Genomic DNA, 20,724 nt, shown 5'->3' on the forward strand with positions numbered 1-20,724 from the left:
TTTGTGACATTTTAAGGAGTAGCAAAAGTTATATCCCAGCAGGAGCTTCGGTGGACAAGAGCCTGCTTCTTCAGACAGCTCTGAAAAAGTGGATTGTAGTTTACAGAAATTTATGCTGAATCATGTTTTTCTCTGTCTTTAAGGTACCACAGAACTTCTGTTGATAGAACAGATTAACATACCTACTCTTCTGCACATTTATTATTTTTTTTATTTATTATATTTATACCCTGCCTCATACTGGTGTCTCTAGGTGGCTTACAAAAGTTTTTTAAAAAAAAACACAATAAAAACATCATAAACAAAATATAACAATTAAAACTGCAATTCACCCTGGTAACGGAGCAGCTAGAAAGCACTTCACTACCCTCCCCTCAACCTCCACCGTCACCGTCCACCATTCTGTCCCCCTTTATCGGTATAACTTTGCACTTTAGAGTGTCAAAAATATATGTCTCTAGTCCAAGACTCAGCCAAAAATACAGAAATACTCAGGATTGCGTCCAGTTGTTTAGCATGATAATAAATTGCTACAACCAGTGAATTAACAGTGGAGATTTTCAAAATTCCAGAAAGGCATAAACAGAGCTCCACTGTTTTCTTTCGAGAAAATACTAAGTGACTGTGCTAAATTTTCAGGAATCTTGTTCAACTAAATCACAGTGCAATCTTCGGCAAAGTTATTCAAAGTCTACAAACATTATTGGATTTAGAAGGACATAACTTTGCACAGATCTGTACTACCCATTATATATTTTAAATGAACAATATTTTAAAACCTACAACTTTGCTACTTGGCTGCTTTTCAGTATTACTTGGGAAGTTGTTCACACGACATTTCCTAACGCTGAAGGATATTAGCAAAGAAGATAAAATGGTTCTCTGTGTAATCCTGAACAGTTCCTCCATTCTAAGTGAACTGAAGCAAATGAGCTTAGAAAGTAGAACTCTGTTTGGGACTGTACTGTTTGTCCCCTAAAGGCATAAACAGGGTTGTTACAAGGGTCACTGTGACCTGCACACTAACTTTATCTCTAATGCCACAGGTCAGGGACGTAAAAATGTATAATGTACATCTATGTGTGCTGGCAAACAGGCAAAATGAACTGTGCCAAGTTCATAAAACAATAAATGATCCAATTACTTTTTCTAAGAAGGGCAATTCTAATTCTTCTTATACTTGCATTATTAACATGATGATGATAATGATCATGAATTGTATAATGAATAATAACACCTTCTGATTCACATAATGCTTTAGCAAGCAGGAAACACATCACATACATCACTGAGAGAATACTAGATAATTTTTACATGGATTAGTATTATTAACCCCTGTATGGCAACTTCTTGATTAATGGCTTGGACACTAAGCTACTGATAGGCACGTATAAGATACACATTAAACACTAGAACAGAACACATAGAATAAAGAACGAATGCTTAATGTGATATTAAGAGCAAGAAACTCCAGTTTAAAGCCGCCAATTGAATAAGCTTTATAGGAATTTACTTGATTTGCAAATAAGGGGAAAATCCAACATTATGCTTATTGTAGTTTAAAAGAGATTGGTTGTGGTGGGATTTCTGGGCTGTGTGGCCATGGTCTGGTGGATCTTGTTCCTAACGTTTCGTCTGCATCTGTGGCTGGCATCTTCAGAAGTGTATCACAGAGAAAAGTCTGTTTCACACTGTGTCTAGTGAGAAGGGAAAGTTTAGTGGGGTATATTGTCCATGTCCCAGGGTGAAGAACCAATCAGTAAGTGTTTGGGTGGAACTTGCTATGCAAAGATGTGGTTGAGTGCATTGTATTGCATTTTTAAAGTACTGGTAGCCAAGATTTGTTAATTTTCAGAGTCTCCTCTTTCTTGTTGAAGTTGTCTTGGTGTTTGTGAATTTCAATGGCCCCCTTGTGCAGTCTGACCTAGTAAACTTCCAAATTGTCCAGAATTTCAGTGTTCTCAAATAAAATGTTATGTCCAGTTTTGTTTAACACATGTTCTGCAACAGCAGATGTTTCAGGATGGTTAAGCCAGCAGTGTCTTTCGGGCTCCTTAACACGTGGCAATATACCCCACTAAACTTTGCCTTCTCACTTAGACACAGTGTGAAACAGACTTTTCTCCGTGGTACACCTCTGAAGATGCCAGCCACAGATGCAGGCGAAACGTTAGGAACAAGATCTACCAGACCACGGCCACATAGCCTGGAAAACCCACTACAACCAGTTGAATCCGGCCGTGAAAGCCTTCGACAATACTTTAAAAGAGATTGTTTAGTGGTCAAGGACAATTTTGCGCCTTCTTAATTTGGATGGTACATAGCTCTCTACACCCACTATTGTAATATCAAGATGTTTGTCTTAATGGTCAAGGGTAGCTTTGTGTAATCTTTCAGAACCATGCCAAGGGTTTTCAAAGTAGCTGTTAAATCTAGGTACGCTAATGAGCAGTTAGACAAGTTCAATGGCAAAAAGACAAATCATAAGTGGATGATTGGGAGATGAATGTTTTATGGAAACACACATAGGCTCATTCTGCACATGCAGAATAAAGCACTTTCAAACTGCTTTCAGTGCTCTTTGAAGCTGTGCGGAATGGCAAAATCCACTTGCAAACAGTTGTGAAAGTGGTTTGAAAACGCATTATTTTGCGTGTGCGGAAGGGGCCATAGATAACTATAAAGAAATAATTCTCCCTACCAACATTGGCTAAGCAATTTGTCAATGCAAGTTCCACAATTCCCACCACTGGTGCAGTCAAAAAGATTCCCTCCTCCTCCCTTCCACATCAATAGAAAAGTCAGTTTAATCTAATCCACTGTGTTTATGAATAAAACTTCATGTCTACTTGGAATCCAATGACTAATCACCCTTTAAATTTTTTGTTAAAATCCCTTATGCAACCCATACAGTTCATCCCAATTTTAAGTTACGCCTGAAAGGTTGCGAGCTCTGCCTGTTCTATCACAGAGTTTTTCAATATCCTAGAGCATCCAGTAAATTTACTTTCAGTTATTTACTGAAACGATTGTCAGCATCACACTGGTATGCGAGGCCTTACAACTCTGCTTTAAACAGCATTCGTTCCCTACAGATGTCTGCTATGATTCCCTCCCCTGACATGACTCTTTATAAATGGATCCACAATAGCCTGAAATCCTCAAAGTAGTCAACAAACATATGAAGCTCCCTTATACTACATCAGACTACCAATTTATCTAGTACAGTTGTCTTTCCCAGTGGCTCTCCCAAGTCTGAAGCAATGTTCATTCCCAGATTCAAGAAAGAAGAAGAAGAGTTTGGATTTATATCCCCCCTTTCTCCCCTGTAGGAGACTCAAAGGGGCTTACAATCTCATTTCCCTTCCCCTCTCTGGGGCTGAGAGAGCTCAGAAGAACTGTGACTAGCCCAAGGTCACCCAGCTGGCGTGTGTTGGATTGCACAGGCTAATCTGAATTCCCTAGATAAGCCTCCACAACTCAAGTGGCAGAGCGAGGAATCAAACCCAGTTCCTCCAAATTAGAATTAAAGGAAGACTGCTGGACTTTGTCATTCCGGTGAAAAAAGATAATTTGTTCTTGCTTTCTTACTCAGAGGAACTAGTGCAGCCTGACATCAAAGACATCATTATAGATCTACCTCCTCACCAACATTCATCACAGAGATGCCAGTGAGAAGAGAACTTTAAAACCATGGCTGGAACAACTCTCCCCCTCCTGCTTTCCTGAATTTTTTAATATTCTAATATCAAGCCTGAGGAAAGTTCTGGTGCAAAAGATATTTTTTTCAAATACTTTAGATCTCTCTTAGTTAGAGATGCTACGGGCTAAACTTGGGAAGGAAAGAGAGAAAAGAAAGCAGCTCAAATCCCTTATGTGACCTACCTATTATGATCCTTCTTATTTTCCTCGACCAAAGCTGAAGTCAGACAAACATGTGTTTTGTATTTTAGGATTGCCAACCTCAAGGTTGGGCCTGGAGATAACCTGGTATTACAATTTATTTCCAGACTACAGAGATTATTTTTCCTAAAGAAAATGGCTGTTTTGGAAGGTGAACTCAATGGCATTGTATCCCGATAGGTCTCTCTCCTCCTCAAATTCTGCCCTCCCCAAATCTCTGGGTATTTCCCTACCAATCCTACATACTTACATTCATGTTGTTCATAGGGCGGATAAGATAGTCTCACAGATGTCAATATAAAGAAGATAAACAGGGGCCAGGCAATTTCAATCAGCAGCTGGAACTGAAAGGAAGAAAATGAAACAAGTAAGTATCCAGAGGCGCTATCCCTAAGAAACTGAGGGTTAAACATCAAATCTCTGTTAAGTGCTGGATCAGATGAAAGGGCCACCTATGCTAGTGTTTCTATTTGCCAAATAGCTCAACACTCAAACTGCCGCTCAGCACTTGATCAAAACTGGTTAACAGTCCTCTGAAGTACGTTCACACACACACACCAGGCAGCATCTACCTAACAAAGGGGTGCCTAACCTTTGTTTGCCTGGGGGCAGCTTTGGAATTCTGACATAGGCTGGTGGAGGCATCCACAAAATGGCCATCACAGAAGGAGGAGCCAACTACAAATGGCCACTACAGGAGGCGGAGTCACAGAGAGAGAGAAGAAAGAGAGAGGCCAAGTACCGAAGACAAGAAATAACGTATTACAAATGTACTGGGAAAAAGTAGTGAATGAGACAATCAGGCCAACACTATGGTAGCAGCTGCCACTGAAACAAAATTATTTTAATCTGCACAGCCAATTAGGTCTCCAGTGGCCAGTCAGGAACATGTGGAGTCAGAATGCTGCCAGAACCACCCTCTTTTTGAAAACATTTAAGGGAGCCAGGAAAGTTGGTGGTGGTTTCCATGGCACCCACAATCTCTATGTTGGTACCCCTGGTCTAACCTGCCACATAATCATGCTATAAGCATGGTTTGAGAAAACTGCAGTGTGTCTTGAGACCCTTTATTCATCATATTACATAAGATTGTTTTTCCCCCTGTGGATGTATAGTTTGTTTTTAAAAAATTTAATTAACTATATTAAACCCACTCCTTTCGCCCAAAATAACTTCATACGCTCATCAGCTTTTGCCAAACATTTTTATATAGTCTAATACACACGTGTTTTGAATTTCAGTGCAAGTGACCCTGCTCGCGCCTGAGCACAACATCAACACGAAGAACTAAAATTAGATTACTGACATTTAACATCGGGCCAAGCAATAAGAACCGGGGATGTTACTGTAACTTGGGTCAACCCAAACTGTAAATATGTCTCACTATCCCCCTGAAATACTATACTGCGACTCGCCATGGAAACCAGGACATGAACTCAAGTCACATAATGTCACGATCCAGTTGAACACAAGTTCTGGATCTGGTGAGCGCTCAGCTGGGAAACCCTCTGGAATCCTACACATGCCCCAAAGGCCTCTTCCGCACACGCAAAATAATGCGTTTTCAAACCACTTCCACAACTGTTTGCAAGTGGATTTTGCCATTCTGCACAGCTTCAAAGAGCACTGAAAGCCGTTTGAAAGTGCATTATTCTGCATGTGCGGAATGAGCCAAAGTTTGCAGAAAAATCTGGAAACTTTTTTTAAAAGCAAAAAAGCAATACCTACGCATGCTCAAATGTAATCGACACTACAGCAACCCCAAATGGTGCTCGACAATTCATGGCCCCCCCACAAGCAGGTAAGGGGAGCCAGATCAAACAATGGGAAAGGGCAGAGAAGAACTGGAAGGAACGGGCCGGCCAACAGCAATGAAAGGAAAGAGCAAGGAGAGAAAATGTATATACAACTGTGGCTAAAAGGGGATGAAAAAAAGAAAGCTGAACAGGGAAAAAGAATGAGTTGGGAGAAAGGCTGTGAATGAGAAGACTAGGTGGAACAAATGCTGGGTGGGCGACTAAAAAATACATGAAGCTTCCACATACTGTGTCTGATTGTTGGTCTACAACAATTGTCTACAACAATTGGCCATGCTGGCAGGGGCTGATGGGATTTGTAGTCCATGAACCTCTGGAGAGCCACAGATTGCAGACCCCTGGTCTACAACGTCAGTACTGTGTACTTTAACAGGCAGTAGCCTTCCAAGGTCTCAGCCCTTCACAACTCCTATTTTTAACTGGAGATGCCGGGGAGTGAAGAGAGGACTTTTTGCTCTACCATTGAGCCAAGATTGCTTTCTCCTTCCTGCTCATGTACAAAGTCTCATATTCCTTTGTATGTTTCCTCCATACTTGGCAGTAGCCACCTCGTTCCCTACATTGCCTAACAACAGCAACATACAACCCTGTCGTAGACTGATCTGCCTGATCCTGTGATTTCTCCTTCCTGCTCATGTACAAAGTCTCATATTCCTTTGTATGTTTCCTCCATACTTGGCAGTAGCCACCTTGTTCCCTACATTGTCTAACAACAGCAACATACAACCCTGTCGTAGACTGATCTGCCTGATCCTGTGAGTCAAAGTATTTCCCAGCTTTAAAACAGCAACTGTACACATAAAATTCCTAACATAACTATAAAATATGTAAAGGGAGGTATCTAACACGGATTCAGCCTCTGTTTGTGGAATATGACTTCAGAAGTAACTTGGCCCTTAATTCTAAGGAATGTCTGACACGGATGTGTGGGGTGGGGGGATAGGTTTTGAAAAGGAATATATTTTTGTGAAGGTGGAAAATGGGGAACAAAACAAGGAATCAGCAGTTTGACCCTCCATCCTGAGTCTAAGTCTGCTAACAAAGCACTATTTCATGTCTGGCCCTGAATGGCAAATCTCAGGGTTCTGCTAACCAACAAAGTGGATTTCACAAGCCTGCTAGGTCTTGCATTACGGAACAAAATGTAGCTACTTGGGGCCTCAATATGGGTTGGACTTGGGACTGATGAGCTGTTAGGACTGTGCAGAAGTCCCCCCCCCCCCTTGAGAGGCAAGCTGGAATCCAGCCTTGATTTCTTTACTGCGGCTAGACTCAAGAGACTTCTTTCATTCCAGATATGCCATAGACTAACTGAGAGTCTAGCTACCAGCACTCTTTTTGAACAAAATAAGAATGTTGGAAAATATCCTTGTTGTTGTTCCTTCCAGAAATATGACTGGCTACTGATTCACTACCGTTTTTCTACCAGGGGGAACGTTACATGTTAGAGGCACACCTTTGGGCCTGGCAGGGCCAATTCACGCATCACAAATTCCTTGGGGCTTCCACAAGTGCTTCTGATTACAAATGTTGGGATTATCATGCTCCTGAGATTGATTGAGATCAGGATTGTGGACACATTTTACCAACTGAAACAGCCTTGGGATAAGGTTGCAAATTCTGCAGTGAGAAATTCCTGTAGATGTATGGGGAAGGTGGAACCTAGGAAGTACAGGTACCTCAGGAGGGTATAATACTGTAGAGTCTACTCTCCAAAGCAGTTGTTTTCTTCAGGTGAAATTATTTCTGTTGTCTGGAGATCATTTATGATTCCAGGAGATCTCAGCCCAAACTAGAGTCTACAACCCTACCTGGGAGTTGCTATTTGCCCTGTTGGGAAACTTACATGTACTGATGGGCAACACTTACATTTCCCCAGTTAAGTCAACTAGTGACTTCCTGGGTCCACAGCAGGTCAGGAAAACAGCAAAAGGGGGGGGGGTGTCTCAGGAAAACAGCATTGTCACATGTGCCATTTTCCTCATCCAAATCAAGCTTACCCACCCCGGGGAATCATAGAACTCCTAGGGTGGACGTTGATATGAAATCCTCACAGTGGCTTCAGGAACACTTCAACATGCAAATCAGCCCTCAGTTCAAATGTCACCACAAAAATACAAACACATTGGGGAGTTTTTCATCCCCAATTCTTTATTATTGCCACCGGCTCTCCAAAAATTGAATTATGGTGATAACGGTCTACCTTGCAGGGTGGTTAGAAGAATGCTTGAATTACTGCCACGTAAAGGCCAGAGAAGTGCTGCTGTCTAAACATTTGAAGTGACATTATGGCTTTGCTGATAGCCTTCACTGTTGCAGGCACAGCTTTTCTCTTTTTGTGTGTGTGCACCCTTGTTTTTTTCATAAAAGCTTCTCCCGTAAACAGCTTAGAGTGTGTTTCCCATCTCTGCCGGTTTTTAAACATACAGCTGCAGAAAATAGGATTGCGAAAACTGGGTTCAAAGCTCAGCTTGACGTGTGCGGCTCAAGATTTACACTGGTGCTGCTGGAAGACGTCCAGGACAAAGTATACCCTGGCTGAACCCTGTGCAGGGAGGGAGCAATGGAGGGGGGGGGGGAGGTCAGACCTGAGCAAATATGCACATACACATTCCCTTATTCAGCAGTTTTTGCTATTCCTTTATCTCTCTGAAAATAGCCAGTTATCTAAGAATCTGGTGCAAGCCACCCAACAGCCTGATCTGGTAGGCAACAATATCAGTCCACCAGCGAACCGCAGGCATATTTGTAGAGGGCACACAGGTTCCACTTGCTCCAACTGTGAGAAAATTCACCAAAATAGCACCCACACAGGTCAAATGTTGTTGTCTAAAGCCTTGTATATGGCTCTGGCATGGTACATCTGTTCCTATTACGTATGAGAGAGTTTCTGGCAGCCTCAAATGGCACCTGCAGCTAGGAAACAGCTTTGGAGAACGCCACCAAAAGCACAGTTCTGTCGCTAGGCCAGCGTTGCCTCCTACCCACCCGTCTCCCAGTACACCTCTTGCCCCTGAAGCCAGGAACAAACCAGATCCAGCAAAGCCCCTCAGGTTCCCGAGCCCCAGCAAGTCAATAATCAAATGTGTGTGCCGACAGCCTAATTGGTGATTTTGCCACGTGACTTTTGCCTGAGTTACGCCCTAAGTCACCAGCAGCGTGCAGAAATCCCAGCAGGCCCAGCAGGAGGTGCACCGGCGTGCGTGGCAGCCTGGGCGCCAAGGCAGCACTGGGCCTCTGCCCAAGGACCGGCGCAGCAGCTGCATCCTTGCCACAGCCCCGCCCCAGGAATGCCCCACCTCCGGAATGCCCAGCCACATCCCCATCATGCCCCGCCCAGCCCCATTGGCGCTACGCCACAGTTTGAATCCCACCACCATGGGAACTTGTTACTAAAATTTTTGGATCCCACCACTGGAAACAACTTTATCAGAGGATATGAAGTTTCCCAAGCTCTGATTTGGATGACTCCAGGTTAGCCTGATCTCAGAAGCGAAGCAGGGTTGGCCCTGGTAAGTACTTGGATGGGCAATCTCCAAGGAACACCAGGGTCGTGACATGGAGGCAGGCAATGGCAAAATACCTCTAAATGTCTACTGAGTTGAAAACCCTACAGGGCTGCCATAAATCAGCTGTAAATTAATGGCAAGAAGGTTTCCCAAATATATACAAAATATATAAATAACAGTTCCAAATGCAAAAGATCGTGCTCAAAAAGAGCAATTGGTAAAATCATGAGGTAAAAATGACGAGATTCTACCATTGGTGAGGTTTCACAGTAATGAAAAGAAAAGGGGGGATTTCTCCATACCCCATGGGCTTATCCATGGGATTGGGAGCAAAATTATTTGTGACTAGCCTGGAAATCCCATGTAAGCCCAATCTCATCAGATCTTGGTAGGAAAGCAAGGTCATCCCTAGTTAGTAGAAGAAGAAGAAGAAGAGTTTGGATTTATATCCCCCCCCCTTTCTCTCCTGCAGGAGACTCAAAGGGGCTTACAATCTCCTTGCCCTTCCCCCCTCACAACAAACACCCTGTGAGGTAGGTGGGGCTGAGAGAGCTCTGAGAAGCTGTGACTAGCCCAAGGTCACCCAGCTGGCGTGTGTGGGAGTGTACAGGCTAATCTGAATTCCCCAGATAAGCCTCCACAGCTCAGGTAGCAGAGCTGGGAATCAAACCCGGTACCTCCAGATTAGATATACGAGCTCTTAACCTCCTACGCCACTGCTGCTCCTTGTACTTGGATGGGAGACCTAGTACTTGGATGGGAGACCACCAGGGAAATCCAGGATTGCTATGTAGAGTCAGACAATGGCAAAAACCTTCTGGTCGGTCGCCTCTTCCTGGGTCACCATAAGTCAGTTACAACTTGACAGCAAAATAACTTAACATAAACTAATCTAATCTAATGGGGAACATAAGCAACTGTTGTGTTTTTTCCAGATATAAAGGTGCTCATACCCAATGTCCTTGTCATTGTGATCATGGCATTGTGATCATGGCCGGTTTATATTCACCCAAGTGTTAAACAGCATTCTGTTCCCTGCAGTTCATAGTTTATTTGGGTTTAACAGCCCATAGGCCATTCACCCATTTCTCTATGAATCTGTACACAGCCGTGGATGGGAAAATCCAGATTTTCACTTGAAGCAGTTCATACATTTAACTGTAAGTCAGGTTTCGGACAAAAGGCCTCTCTTAAGCATGTTGAAGGGATGCGAATACATGACTCCCTTTGGGTAAGTAAGAAGTCTTGAATCAGAGGATCAAGTCAGAAAAGGCTCCTCAGGGGTTTTTGAACATCCTTTCAAGCAGTGCTTGCAAAATGCAAATTTTTCTTGCATGTGCCTTAACTTGATTATTGTAGCATGAGTTCTTTTCAGCTGTTGTATCTTTGAAACTACTTCCTATGTGCTGAGAAAGTACAGTAGCAGCAATCTTCACAATATTCACAGTTGCCATTTTGTGGGAATATTCAAGCTTCGAAATGCACTATGGTGTACCCACAACAAAACTGAATTTCCAGTCACATGTTCCAGATCTACAAAATGGATGTATTGATCTATTCATACAAAATGGCTATTGTGCGCATTGAGAGCACTGTGTACAGCACCCAAGAAGTGATGTGTGAGTGCTGAAAGGGTAATTGAAACGGACAACTTCCCACTGACACATGTCAGGAAAGGGGTTCCCATAATCTAGAACTGTTTCTTCTATCCTTGAAACACTGGTGGAAACGCTGTGGAAAGCACTAATGGAGTCTACGAGAAATGTTCTTGGCAGGAAGAAGAGTTATGCAAATTACGCTTCCAGGCAACAGAAAATCTGAATTCAGCTCGCCACTAGTCTCATCCGTTGATAAACACGCCGGGACAATTGTGTATTCTTATGAAACAAGCTGTTCAGACGGTCGTTGCATCATCAGGGCCAAAACTACTGGTCACTGCAATCCAGGAGCCTTTTCTTTCTGACTAGAGCAAGTGTGTTAAATGGTCTACGAAACTGCCAAATGGGTCACGACACACTCCAAGAATTGCCAGATAATTGGCTCATTATAGTGGTCTCCCTTATCTAATCATTGGATTCATGCGGTAAAGCCCAGAAAAGCCCAGAGCAATGGTCACTGTTCCCACATCCCATCACATGAATGGCTTTAAGATTAAAACAAAAGGAAAATACCAAGACAAGACTCAAGAGAGAACTGGGAGAAGCTACAGCGCCACCATAAGAGTTAGGAGGGTACCAGTTAAGCGCCATGATGTGGTCTCACTTAGGTCAACATCACTATGCACATTTTGCGATAGCATGAGAAGTTCCACAGACTTAGTTGTATTCCTAGATCTGTGGTGGCGAACCTTTGGCACTCCAGATGTTATGGACTACAATTCCCATCAGCCCCTGCCAGCATGACCAATTGGCCATGCTGGCAGGGGCTGATGGGAATTGTAGTCCATAACATCTGGAGGGTTCGTCACCACTGTCCTAGATGTAGGGCTGACAACTCTGGCTTGGGAAATTCCTGGAGATTTGGAGGAGGAGCCTGGGTAGGGCAGGGCTTGAGAGAGGGGGAAGAACCTCAGTGGGGGGCAATGTCCCACAGCTAGTGGTGGGATTCAAATAATTTAACAACTGGTTCCAGTTGCACAGGGGGAGGGGTGGCAGCAGCTGATGGCAAGCCTCGAGCACGCTGGCTGCCGCCGCCGCCACCCCTGGCTCAACATGTGGGCTGCGGGGGGGGGCGTGGTGGGATTACAATTGGTCACCAAACTAGCCAAAAAATCAGCTGCCGGTTCTGCTGAACCGGTGCGAACTAGCCGAGTCCCACCACTGCCCACAGCCCATCCTCAAAACCAGTTATTTTCTCCAGGGAGCTGATCTCTGGAGTCTGCAGACCAGTTGTAATTCCTGGGGACTATATGCGCCACCTGAAGTATGGCAGTCTTACCTATAAGGGATCCACACACTGATATACATTGAGCTGTTTTGATCATTCACCTCCTACCTTTTCTTGACCAGACAGGAAAACCCAAGAGGTGAATTTCAGTTTTAGGTGGGTAGCTGTGTTTTTGTAAGTAGTAACGGAACAAAACCTAAGTCCAGTAGCACTCTAAAGACCAACAACATTTTCCAGGATACAAACTTTCGTGAGTTAAAACTCACTTAATCAATCTTGTATCTCGGAATGTTTTGTCGAACTTTAAGGTGCAATTCAATCAAAATGCAGTTCCAAAAAGTGAATGATTTCAACAATCTAACATCCAGCAAAGTGAGGATCTCCAGTAAGTCTAAAATTATAATGAGTACTGTAGCATCTTAATCACTGACAGATTCATAATGACATAAGCAAGGCCCAAAATGCAAGGGATGTACTATGTATCTGGGACACTCCGGTGCAGAATCCAAAGGTACAAGTGATAAGAACAGCGTGACTTGTTCTCAACAGGAGCTGCCAGTAAAAATTCTATTCTTCCCACTGCGTTCAGTTAAGCCATGTTAATTAATTTAACCTCTTTGTTAAAGGATTCTTTTTTCTCCATCTTCATGTCACCCAACAATCCAGACAAGTAGTAAGAACTTTTCAAACTAGGCCAAGAAACACCTTAACGTATTTACCAGCATACTAGAAGAAAGATTTATTTTTTTCCCTGACCAGTTTTACTTTATTTTCCTGAAGCTAAATGTGTTTGCTGAAGTCAATACATGTACATACATGCAACTGACAACTGATTTAGGGTGACCCCAGTAAAGGATTTTCAAGATAACTGAAAAGCAGAGGTGGGTTCCTCTTTCTTGGCGGGTCTCCTATCCTAGTACCAACTCTGCTTAGCTTCCAAGATCGGACAAGAAAGGGCTATATTATGCCATCTTCCCTCCCTCTTGGTTTTAGACAAACCATGGGGAATCAAAACTTCACCAACACTAATACAAACTTAGGCTCATTCCGCACATGCAGAATAATGCACTTTCAAACTGCTTTCAGTGCTCTTTGATGCTGTGCGGAATAGCAAAATCCACTTGCAAACAGTTGTGAAAGTGGTTTGAAAATGCATTATTTTGCGTGTGCGGAAGGGGCCTTAGGTTGTTAGATATCATCAGTTCTTCATCTACAAGTAGTCATTCGCAAATGTTACAATCACATGCACTGGGGGCCTATCACCTGCACATGATGAGAACATACATTGTCTGTGACCTCTCCCCCAACATATTTGGCGGCCATGTTGTATAAACACACTTATTTACCACATACATACAACCTTGGTGCTCATTAACATGAATGATGACAAATATAGACGTCAATTTATGCATACTATACTCTGTCTCACAAAAAGATGTCAGGAGATTGCATATTCCTCTGCCACAGAACTCCACATGCCAAACCTTCTTTGTTGTAGAATGCTCCAACTAGGTCCTAATGCCTACCAAGCCCTGCTCCCCCTCATCCATTTGAAAGTTTGATGATACTCATTCAATTAACTATAAATGCTCTTGTATCAAAGTACCATGTCCAATAATTCATAAAATAATGGTTTTGACAAAGGCAGCATGTAAAAATGAATGATAATTCTCATATTTGTTTGGGACTATATTCTAATGCGGAAGCATACAGTTTTCTCACCTCAACTGAGCAGAGAATAGTGCTGTGTGTGCCTGGTAAATAAGCAAACTCTCCAATTCACACAACATGCCATCCATGTGTGTCAGGTAGTGCAATCCTTCCTGTCAACATTTAAGAATATGGAACGTTCTAAAAGAGTTTGTTCATGTGATATGACTACGGTTGAAACACTTGACCATTCTTTGTTTCTATGCCCTAAATACAATAAGATACGCATGAAATACATGAATTCCATTTTCTTGCAATGTTCTCAGTGGCATGAGTGTTATAAGATACCCAATCTCCTGAACAGCTCTGATGTGCTCTTTTGTGAAACTGTTGCAAATTTTATACTGGAAATTAGTAATTTTAGCAATTTTAACTGTATTTCTTAACCTTGTTTTGTTTTAAAATTTTGCCCTGTTTTATATGCCAATAAAGGCTTGTGTTGTTACTTCCTGTCAACATGCTTGATATTTTCCCAGTATAAGGGACTGGAACATCTGAAAGGGACTAGTTTTACAAGCAAAGCTCTTCGAAACAGACTTCAAGCCCTGGCCAAATCAAAACTCTACCCTCAAGTCTACCCAGCTCAATGGAATTTGCACATTTAAGCAACGCCTGGGCCCTTATTGAATCCAAAATGGTTGCCCTCCAATAACCATTACACATGTCCAGTTCAGACCAACAAAAAAAACCTGTTCTGGTCTTACCGTCTGTCTTCTCCGACAGGTGAAATTCTTCCATAGCAGCAACCCCAGCTGCGTCCAGAATGCCATCGTCCTTCTGCACAGACCAGCAACACCACGGATGGCAGCAGCACACAGCAGACACTGTGGCCGGTCATCAACTAGAAATAACAGAGGAAGGAGATAAGAAGCCTCCATCAATTCTTCAAGAAAGGTAAATAATTCCAAGGGCCACATTCAGCTTTGCTATTTATGCACCCTCACAAGCCCAAGGTCTATGACTCAAACCCATCCTCCTCCTGCAGCTACTACAGGTGAAGACAAAGAGGGATAATAATTAGACGTTTTCACGCACAGCATGCACTCTGAGCCATGTTGTCTGTCCAGTTATTCATGCATTACAGCAGGACTTATTCCTCCAGATTAAGACTTGATAGGTGGAGAAATAATTGAGTTAGATCCCACAAACCATGAATGCACCAGCATACAGATCTTTCCTCCTTTCTTTGACCCCAGAGTCCCTGAGAATTTTGAAAAAGCAAATGATTGGAATCATGGGAGAAACTATCACAATCATGAAGGCTATACTGGGGAAGGGGGATTGTGACAGATCATCCCCTTCTTCCCAGAACAGAGCCTTTAGTGCTAGCAGAAGCATCCCTAGTGAAAGAGGGAACTGTGGGTAATTTTTGTCCAGTTCTTACTGAAGCGCGCTGTACCCATGGCGTTTTGTCTGTGAGCTTCCCATGTTCTCCAGCATGGAGCGAGGGAGGCAGAAAAGATCTACATTCTCAAATGTTTCATGGGATCCAACTCAATTATTTTCTCCTTCTAGGAGAAGAGTCTTACCCTGGAAGATTAAATCCTGCTTCTTGGACCGGCATAGTATGTCCTCCTCACTTATCCAAAAGTAAGCCATTAGTATCATTGTGAAGGATGGAAAGCAATCACACAACTTTTCAGCAAACGTGGTTTAGAATATTACCCAATGCTGGCATTTATAAATGTTATTGGCTGTCCTGTTGGAATTGGCAAAGGTGCATTGGTCCATTGCTTGACTGGCCAATGGAAACAACAACCCGCTCTGGAGAATATGCTGCTGGTCACAATGATCAACAGAATCTCCATTCTATGTTGTCTTTTCCCATTTCATCTTTATAGTTTGTCTCTTCCCACATCACCTAGAACAGGGGTCTGCAACCTGCGGCTCTCCAGATGTTCATGGACTACAATTCCCATCAGCCCCTACCAGCATGGCCAATTGGCTGGGTTGCAGTGGCATAGCACCAATAGGACAGGGGGCGGAATGCCCCGGGTGCGCGTCGGTATATGGGCGTTCTGGGGTGCAGGGCACATCTGGAGAGCCACAGGTTGCAGACCCCTGACCTAGAACTAGGATACCTAAAGAAGCACCTCATCCCTCCCACCAATTAAGATATTTTGCATGTTAGGTAGGTGAGCACCTGAGATATATTTTCAGCTCTGCCTCTCTAGAGAAACTTTTCCAGCAACTTACACACTTTCAAGCACTACTTTTATTCTTCCAAACATTACAGATCCCCCTCTCTGTTTCATTAGCTAACAACACATTATCATACTCTCATCTCCACTATTCTTTCAACAAGCTTTCCTTGGTTTTATTATACTGTTAACTGTTATTCTGCACTTTTTCCACTGTTTCTGCTACACTTTTTACTTTTGTACGTTATTGTTTGACGGTTTTTACCGTTTTTACTGTTGTAAGCTGGGTTGCAGATATCTATAAGGAGACACAGGACATAAATCTTCTAAACAAAACCAGCAAATAATACATTTTCAGCCTGATTTGCACTTAAGGGAGAGACAAGGGGAAGAGGGACATGGGGGGAGGGGTAGCCATTAGCACAATTTCACTTCTAGGAAAAGCCAGAAATGGCACCATGCCTCTCTAGGAATCACCAGAAACTTTATAGTGACACCACAGAGTTTCTGGCAATTCCTGTAGAGGAAATGAGAGACATGGTTTTGGGGGGAGGGTGTGATCTCCATCTCTGCCAGGGATGCCTTACAAACATATCTTAGTAACAAGGATTATGGAGTATCACAAGGAAATCATTGTATATTGTAAGGCAGACATGCAGTAGTAATAGTCTACATCTGTAGAATGTTTTAGAATGATAAAAGTGCTTGTGGATATTACATTATATCACTATTCAAACTACTCTGTAAAGGAGGCCTCATTCAGATAGGGCAGTGGTGGCAGACCTATGGCACTCCAGATGTTCATGGACTACAATTCCTATCAGCCCCTGCCAGCATGGCCAATTGTGGTTTGCAACCACGGAGAGTTTACAACCACGGAGATAAAGGGCTGGGTTGCAGTGGCGTAGCACCAATAGGACGGGGGGCGGAATGCCCCGGGTGCACGCCGGTATGTGGGCGTTCTGGGGAGCAGGGCACATGCGTGCCCTGGGCGCCATTCCCCCTCGCTCTGCCCCTGCTGGGTTGCCAACCTCAAGCTGAGACCTGGAGCTCTTCCAGAATTCTATAGACTACAGAGATCAGCTCCCCTTACAGCAACAGCAGCACATTCCTGCTGAGCTCCCTTCCCTCTGCAAACTCTGCCATCACCTGGCGCACTCCTCCAATATCCAAGAATTTCCCAACCTGGAGTTAGAAGCCCCAAGAAGGAGTGAGACTGAACTGGTTGGCTAAGGGTAACAAAAATATCTTGGCAGAGTCTATATGTGAACAAGAGACTAATGGTTCATACAAACCGATCAATGCCTACCTATTAACCCACAGTGCCCCCCATATAAAGTCCCTAAATAAATGAAGGCACTTCCTTCAACTTGTGCATTTAGTGTAACTGCACCAGAGCGCAGTAGGAGCAGAGTTTTACTTCAGTCAGCCTCTCAAGCAACGTCTCACGTGGTGTCGAACATGGGAAGAAATAGGCCACAAAGCAACATACCAGAAACAAAATGTTTGTAACCCATGAGATGGAGAGGTTTGGCTCTAGGTACATATTTGTCTTTGCTTTCAGAAAACTGTATTGCCAAATGCTGTGTCTGATCAGTCCACATGTACTGGCAGTTGCTCTCCAAGCTACGCAAGCTTTCCTAGGCTTGCTTCTTAACTTGAGATGCTAGACGTGGAACCTGATGTCTCCTGCAGCAAAACATACGCTCTTCAAGCGAGCCAAGCCCCTCCCCCAGTTAAAATTGGAACCTGGATTGGTCCCAAGTCAGTATGGCTGCCAAATCTCCCCCGTTGCTGAACACAACATCTTGAGAGAGAAAAAAACATCTCTCCTCTTTTTAAGAATGAGCCCCGGCACTGAACAGATACCACAGCTCAGACATCCCAAACTATGATGTGACAAACGTAACAGAAAAGTTTTTTAACAGTAGCACATCAACTCAAATGCAAGTGTACTATTGCTCCCTCCGCCCCCCAGTAAAATAAATATTTTCCTTTTGGCCCTCTTATAAGAATTTGAAACCAACCGTCACGCTAGCCAGATGTATCCATATTTTCACAGGTGTGCAGTGGAACGGGATGGATAGAAATGATAGAAATTAAACCTTGCAGCACTAATTCACTTTCAATACTAAATTCTCACTGCAGCTATATCAAACAAACATGCAACTGCCCCAGGAAGGAGTGGAAGTTTTTTTGCAAACAATGCAGCTAGTTGTTGGCTTTCTGGCTAGAGGGGGGGGACAAGGGGTGATACCTTTCCCCTAGAAAGAAAACAATTTAGTCATTGATTAGGCATCTTTAAAGTCCCCCCACTCCCTGCCTGCTTCTGCATATCCTTGAGATCTCTCTTTGTACTGAGAATCAGGCTTCCCATCTTGACTATCACTCTTCCACACTAACAATAAGCAATACACAATCTTGAAATCCAGGGTTCTACTTTGTTGAGTAATGCTCTAATCCTCACTGACTTCAGAAATTACAAAACTGCCCAGCCTCTAGGTGTACACAGGGTTGCCAATCTCCAGACAACAGAAATCAGTGGAGAAAATAGCTGCTTGGGGATGAGGGGACTGTATATAGCAGTGGTGGCGAGCCTATGGTATGGGTGCCAGAGGTGGCACTCAGAACCCTCTCTGTGGGCACATGCGCCCAGAGTTCATCGGGGGGGGGCGGAAAATCACCCCCCACACACACATATCTAGGCTGGCCTGGGCACGATCCTTTACCTGGGAGTAAGCTCGGTTGCTGGCAATGGGGCTTGCTTCTGAGTAAACCCTGAGTAAACCCGTGATTCACCCATTCGAAGCGTTGCACGGTTGCTTCACCAAGCTTACTCCTGAGTAACGCGCACCTCTGAGCCAACCATTTTTTCTAAACTAAAACCTCAGTATTCAGGTTAAATTGCCGTGTTGGCACTTTGCGATAAATAAGTGGGTTTTGGGTTGCAATTTGGGCACTCGGTCTCGAAAAGGTTCACCATCACTGGTATATAGTGATGGATCTAAGGTATGTCACATGCCCTGGGTACCACTTGGTGGCCACCATCCCTGCCTGTCTGCCAGAGCCATGCCATCCTTGGACCACCTGCCATCCAGTCCCTTGGTGCTGATCAGCCAATGGCACCACTGCACCTGCCCCATGCCAAGCCAAACTTTGAGAAGAAGCTTACGCTGCCTTGAGCCAACAACAGCAGGAAGAGTGACACCCAGGAAGGGCTCTCATGCTGATACCATGAGCAGGGTTGCAATGTTACCGTTTGCAATAGGCATTGTTTTCCATAGATAACTCTATGGCACTACCCCATTGAAGTCCCTTCCCTTCCCTCCCCAAACCACACCCTCCCCACAATGTACCCATAGATCTCCAGGAATTTCCAAACAGACATTTGGCAACTCTACCTATAGAGCCCTCACTTTAAAGCTTTGGTCCACCAGTCATAAGAACATAAGAGCCATGCTGAATCAGACCAGTGGTCCATCCAGTCCTGCACCTTTTCTCACACAGCGGCTCTTTCCACACACTTCTCCTAGAAAGTTGGAAAACATTTTCAATCCCCCCGTTTAGCATGATGTATGTCCACACTCACCCCTTCAAAACGATCCATTGCCACCATTACATGTTTTCCGCAGTGGTGGGATTCAAATAATTTAACAACCGGTTCTGGTGGTAGGATTCAAATAATTTAACAACTGGTTGTTTACAAGCACCATTTTAACAACCGGTTCTGCCGAAGTGGTGTGAACCTGCTGAATCCCACCATTGGTTTTCCCCCTTTTGTCATCAGTTGAAGAATCAGTGCTTTCATGCTTCACAGCTTCTCATAGTAATTCTCCATACTTTGTATCATTGATGCCTCTGAGATTAGCCCCCCAAAATAACAAAAACATCCAGAAATACAGGTGAGGGGAGAGAGAGAGTAAGGTCACAAATTGGCACCCAGGAGGAAGTTTGGGGATGGCAGAGAGGTGTGGAAAACATTTTAAGGAGACTGCACAGCAGTGAAGCCATTTTGAAAAATTTTCAGCCTAAAGAATCATTTTTACAGGAGATTTTGAGGCTGGAAATAAGATGTTTTCAGAACCAAAGTGTGCTGCCACACAAAGAGGGAAAAAGCAACGTGGAACTCCATGGAGGAAAGAAGAAGAAGAAGAAGAAGAAGAAGAAGAAGAAGAAGAAGAAGAAGAAGAAGAAGAAGAAGAAGAAGAAGAAGAAGAAGAAGAAGAAGAAGAAGAAGAAGAAGAAGAAGAAGAAGAAGAAGAAGAAGAGGGAGAAGAAGAAGAAGAAGAAGAAGAAGAAGAAGAAGAAGAAGAAGAAGAAGAAGAAGAATAAGAAGAAGCAAAAGAAGAAGAAGAAGAAGAAGAAGAAGAAGAAGAAGAAGAAGAAGAAGAAGAAGAGGAGGAGGAGGAGGAGGAGGAGGAGGAGGAGGAGGAGGAGGAGGAGGAGGAGGAGGAGGAGGAGGAGGAGGAGGAGGATGTTGGATTTATATCCTCCCTTTCTCTCCTGCAAGAGACTCAAAGGGGCTTACAATCTCCTTGCCCTTCCCCCCTCACAACAAACACCCTATGAGGTAGGTGGGGCTGAGAGAGCTCCAAGAAACTGTGACTAGCCCACGATCACCCAGCTGGGGTGTGTGGGAATGTACAGGCTAATCTGAATTCCCCAGATAAGCCTCCACAGCTCAGGCGACAGAGCTGGGAATCAAACCCGGTTCCTCCAGATTAGATACACGAGCTCTTAACCTCCTACACTACTGCT

General features: G+C 43.7%; 1 protein-coding gene across 1 annotated transcript in view; it reads right to left on the reverse strand.

Moving 5' to 3' along the window:
• The window catches only part of ABCA1 (ATP binding cassette subfamily A member 1), a 102,813-nt gene extending 88,153 nt beyond the window's left edge, over positions 1-14,660 (reverse strand). The window contains 2 exon segments of the mRNA XM_048503179.1: positions 4,154-4,247; positions 14,530-14,660. Of these exon segments, the coding sequence (XP_048359136.1) occupies positions 4,154-4,247; positions 14,530-14,595 (160 nt within the window). The 5' untranslated portion in view covers positions 14,596-14,660.
• Positions 14,661-20,724: the final 6,064 nt, after the last annotated feature.

This window comes from Sphaerodactylus townsendi, linkage group LG07, assembly GCF_021028975.2.
Source record: "Sphaerodactylus townsendi isolate TG3544 linkage group LG07, MPM_Stown_v2.3, whole genome shotgun sequence".
Taxonomy (NCBI): Eukaryota; Metazoa; Chordata; class Lepidosauria; order Squamata; family Sphaerodactylidae; genus Sphaerodactylus; species Sphaerodactylus townsendi.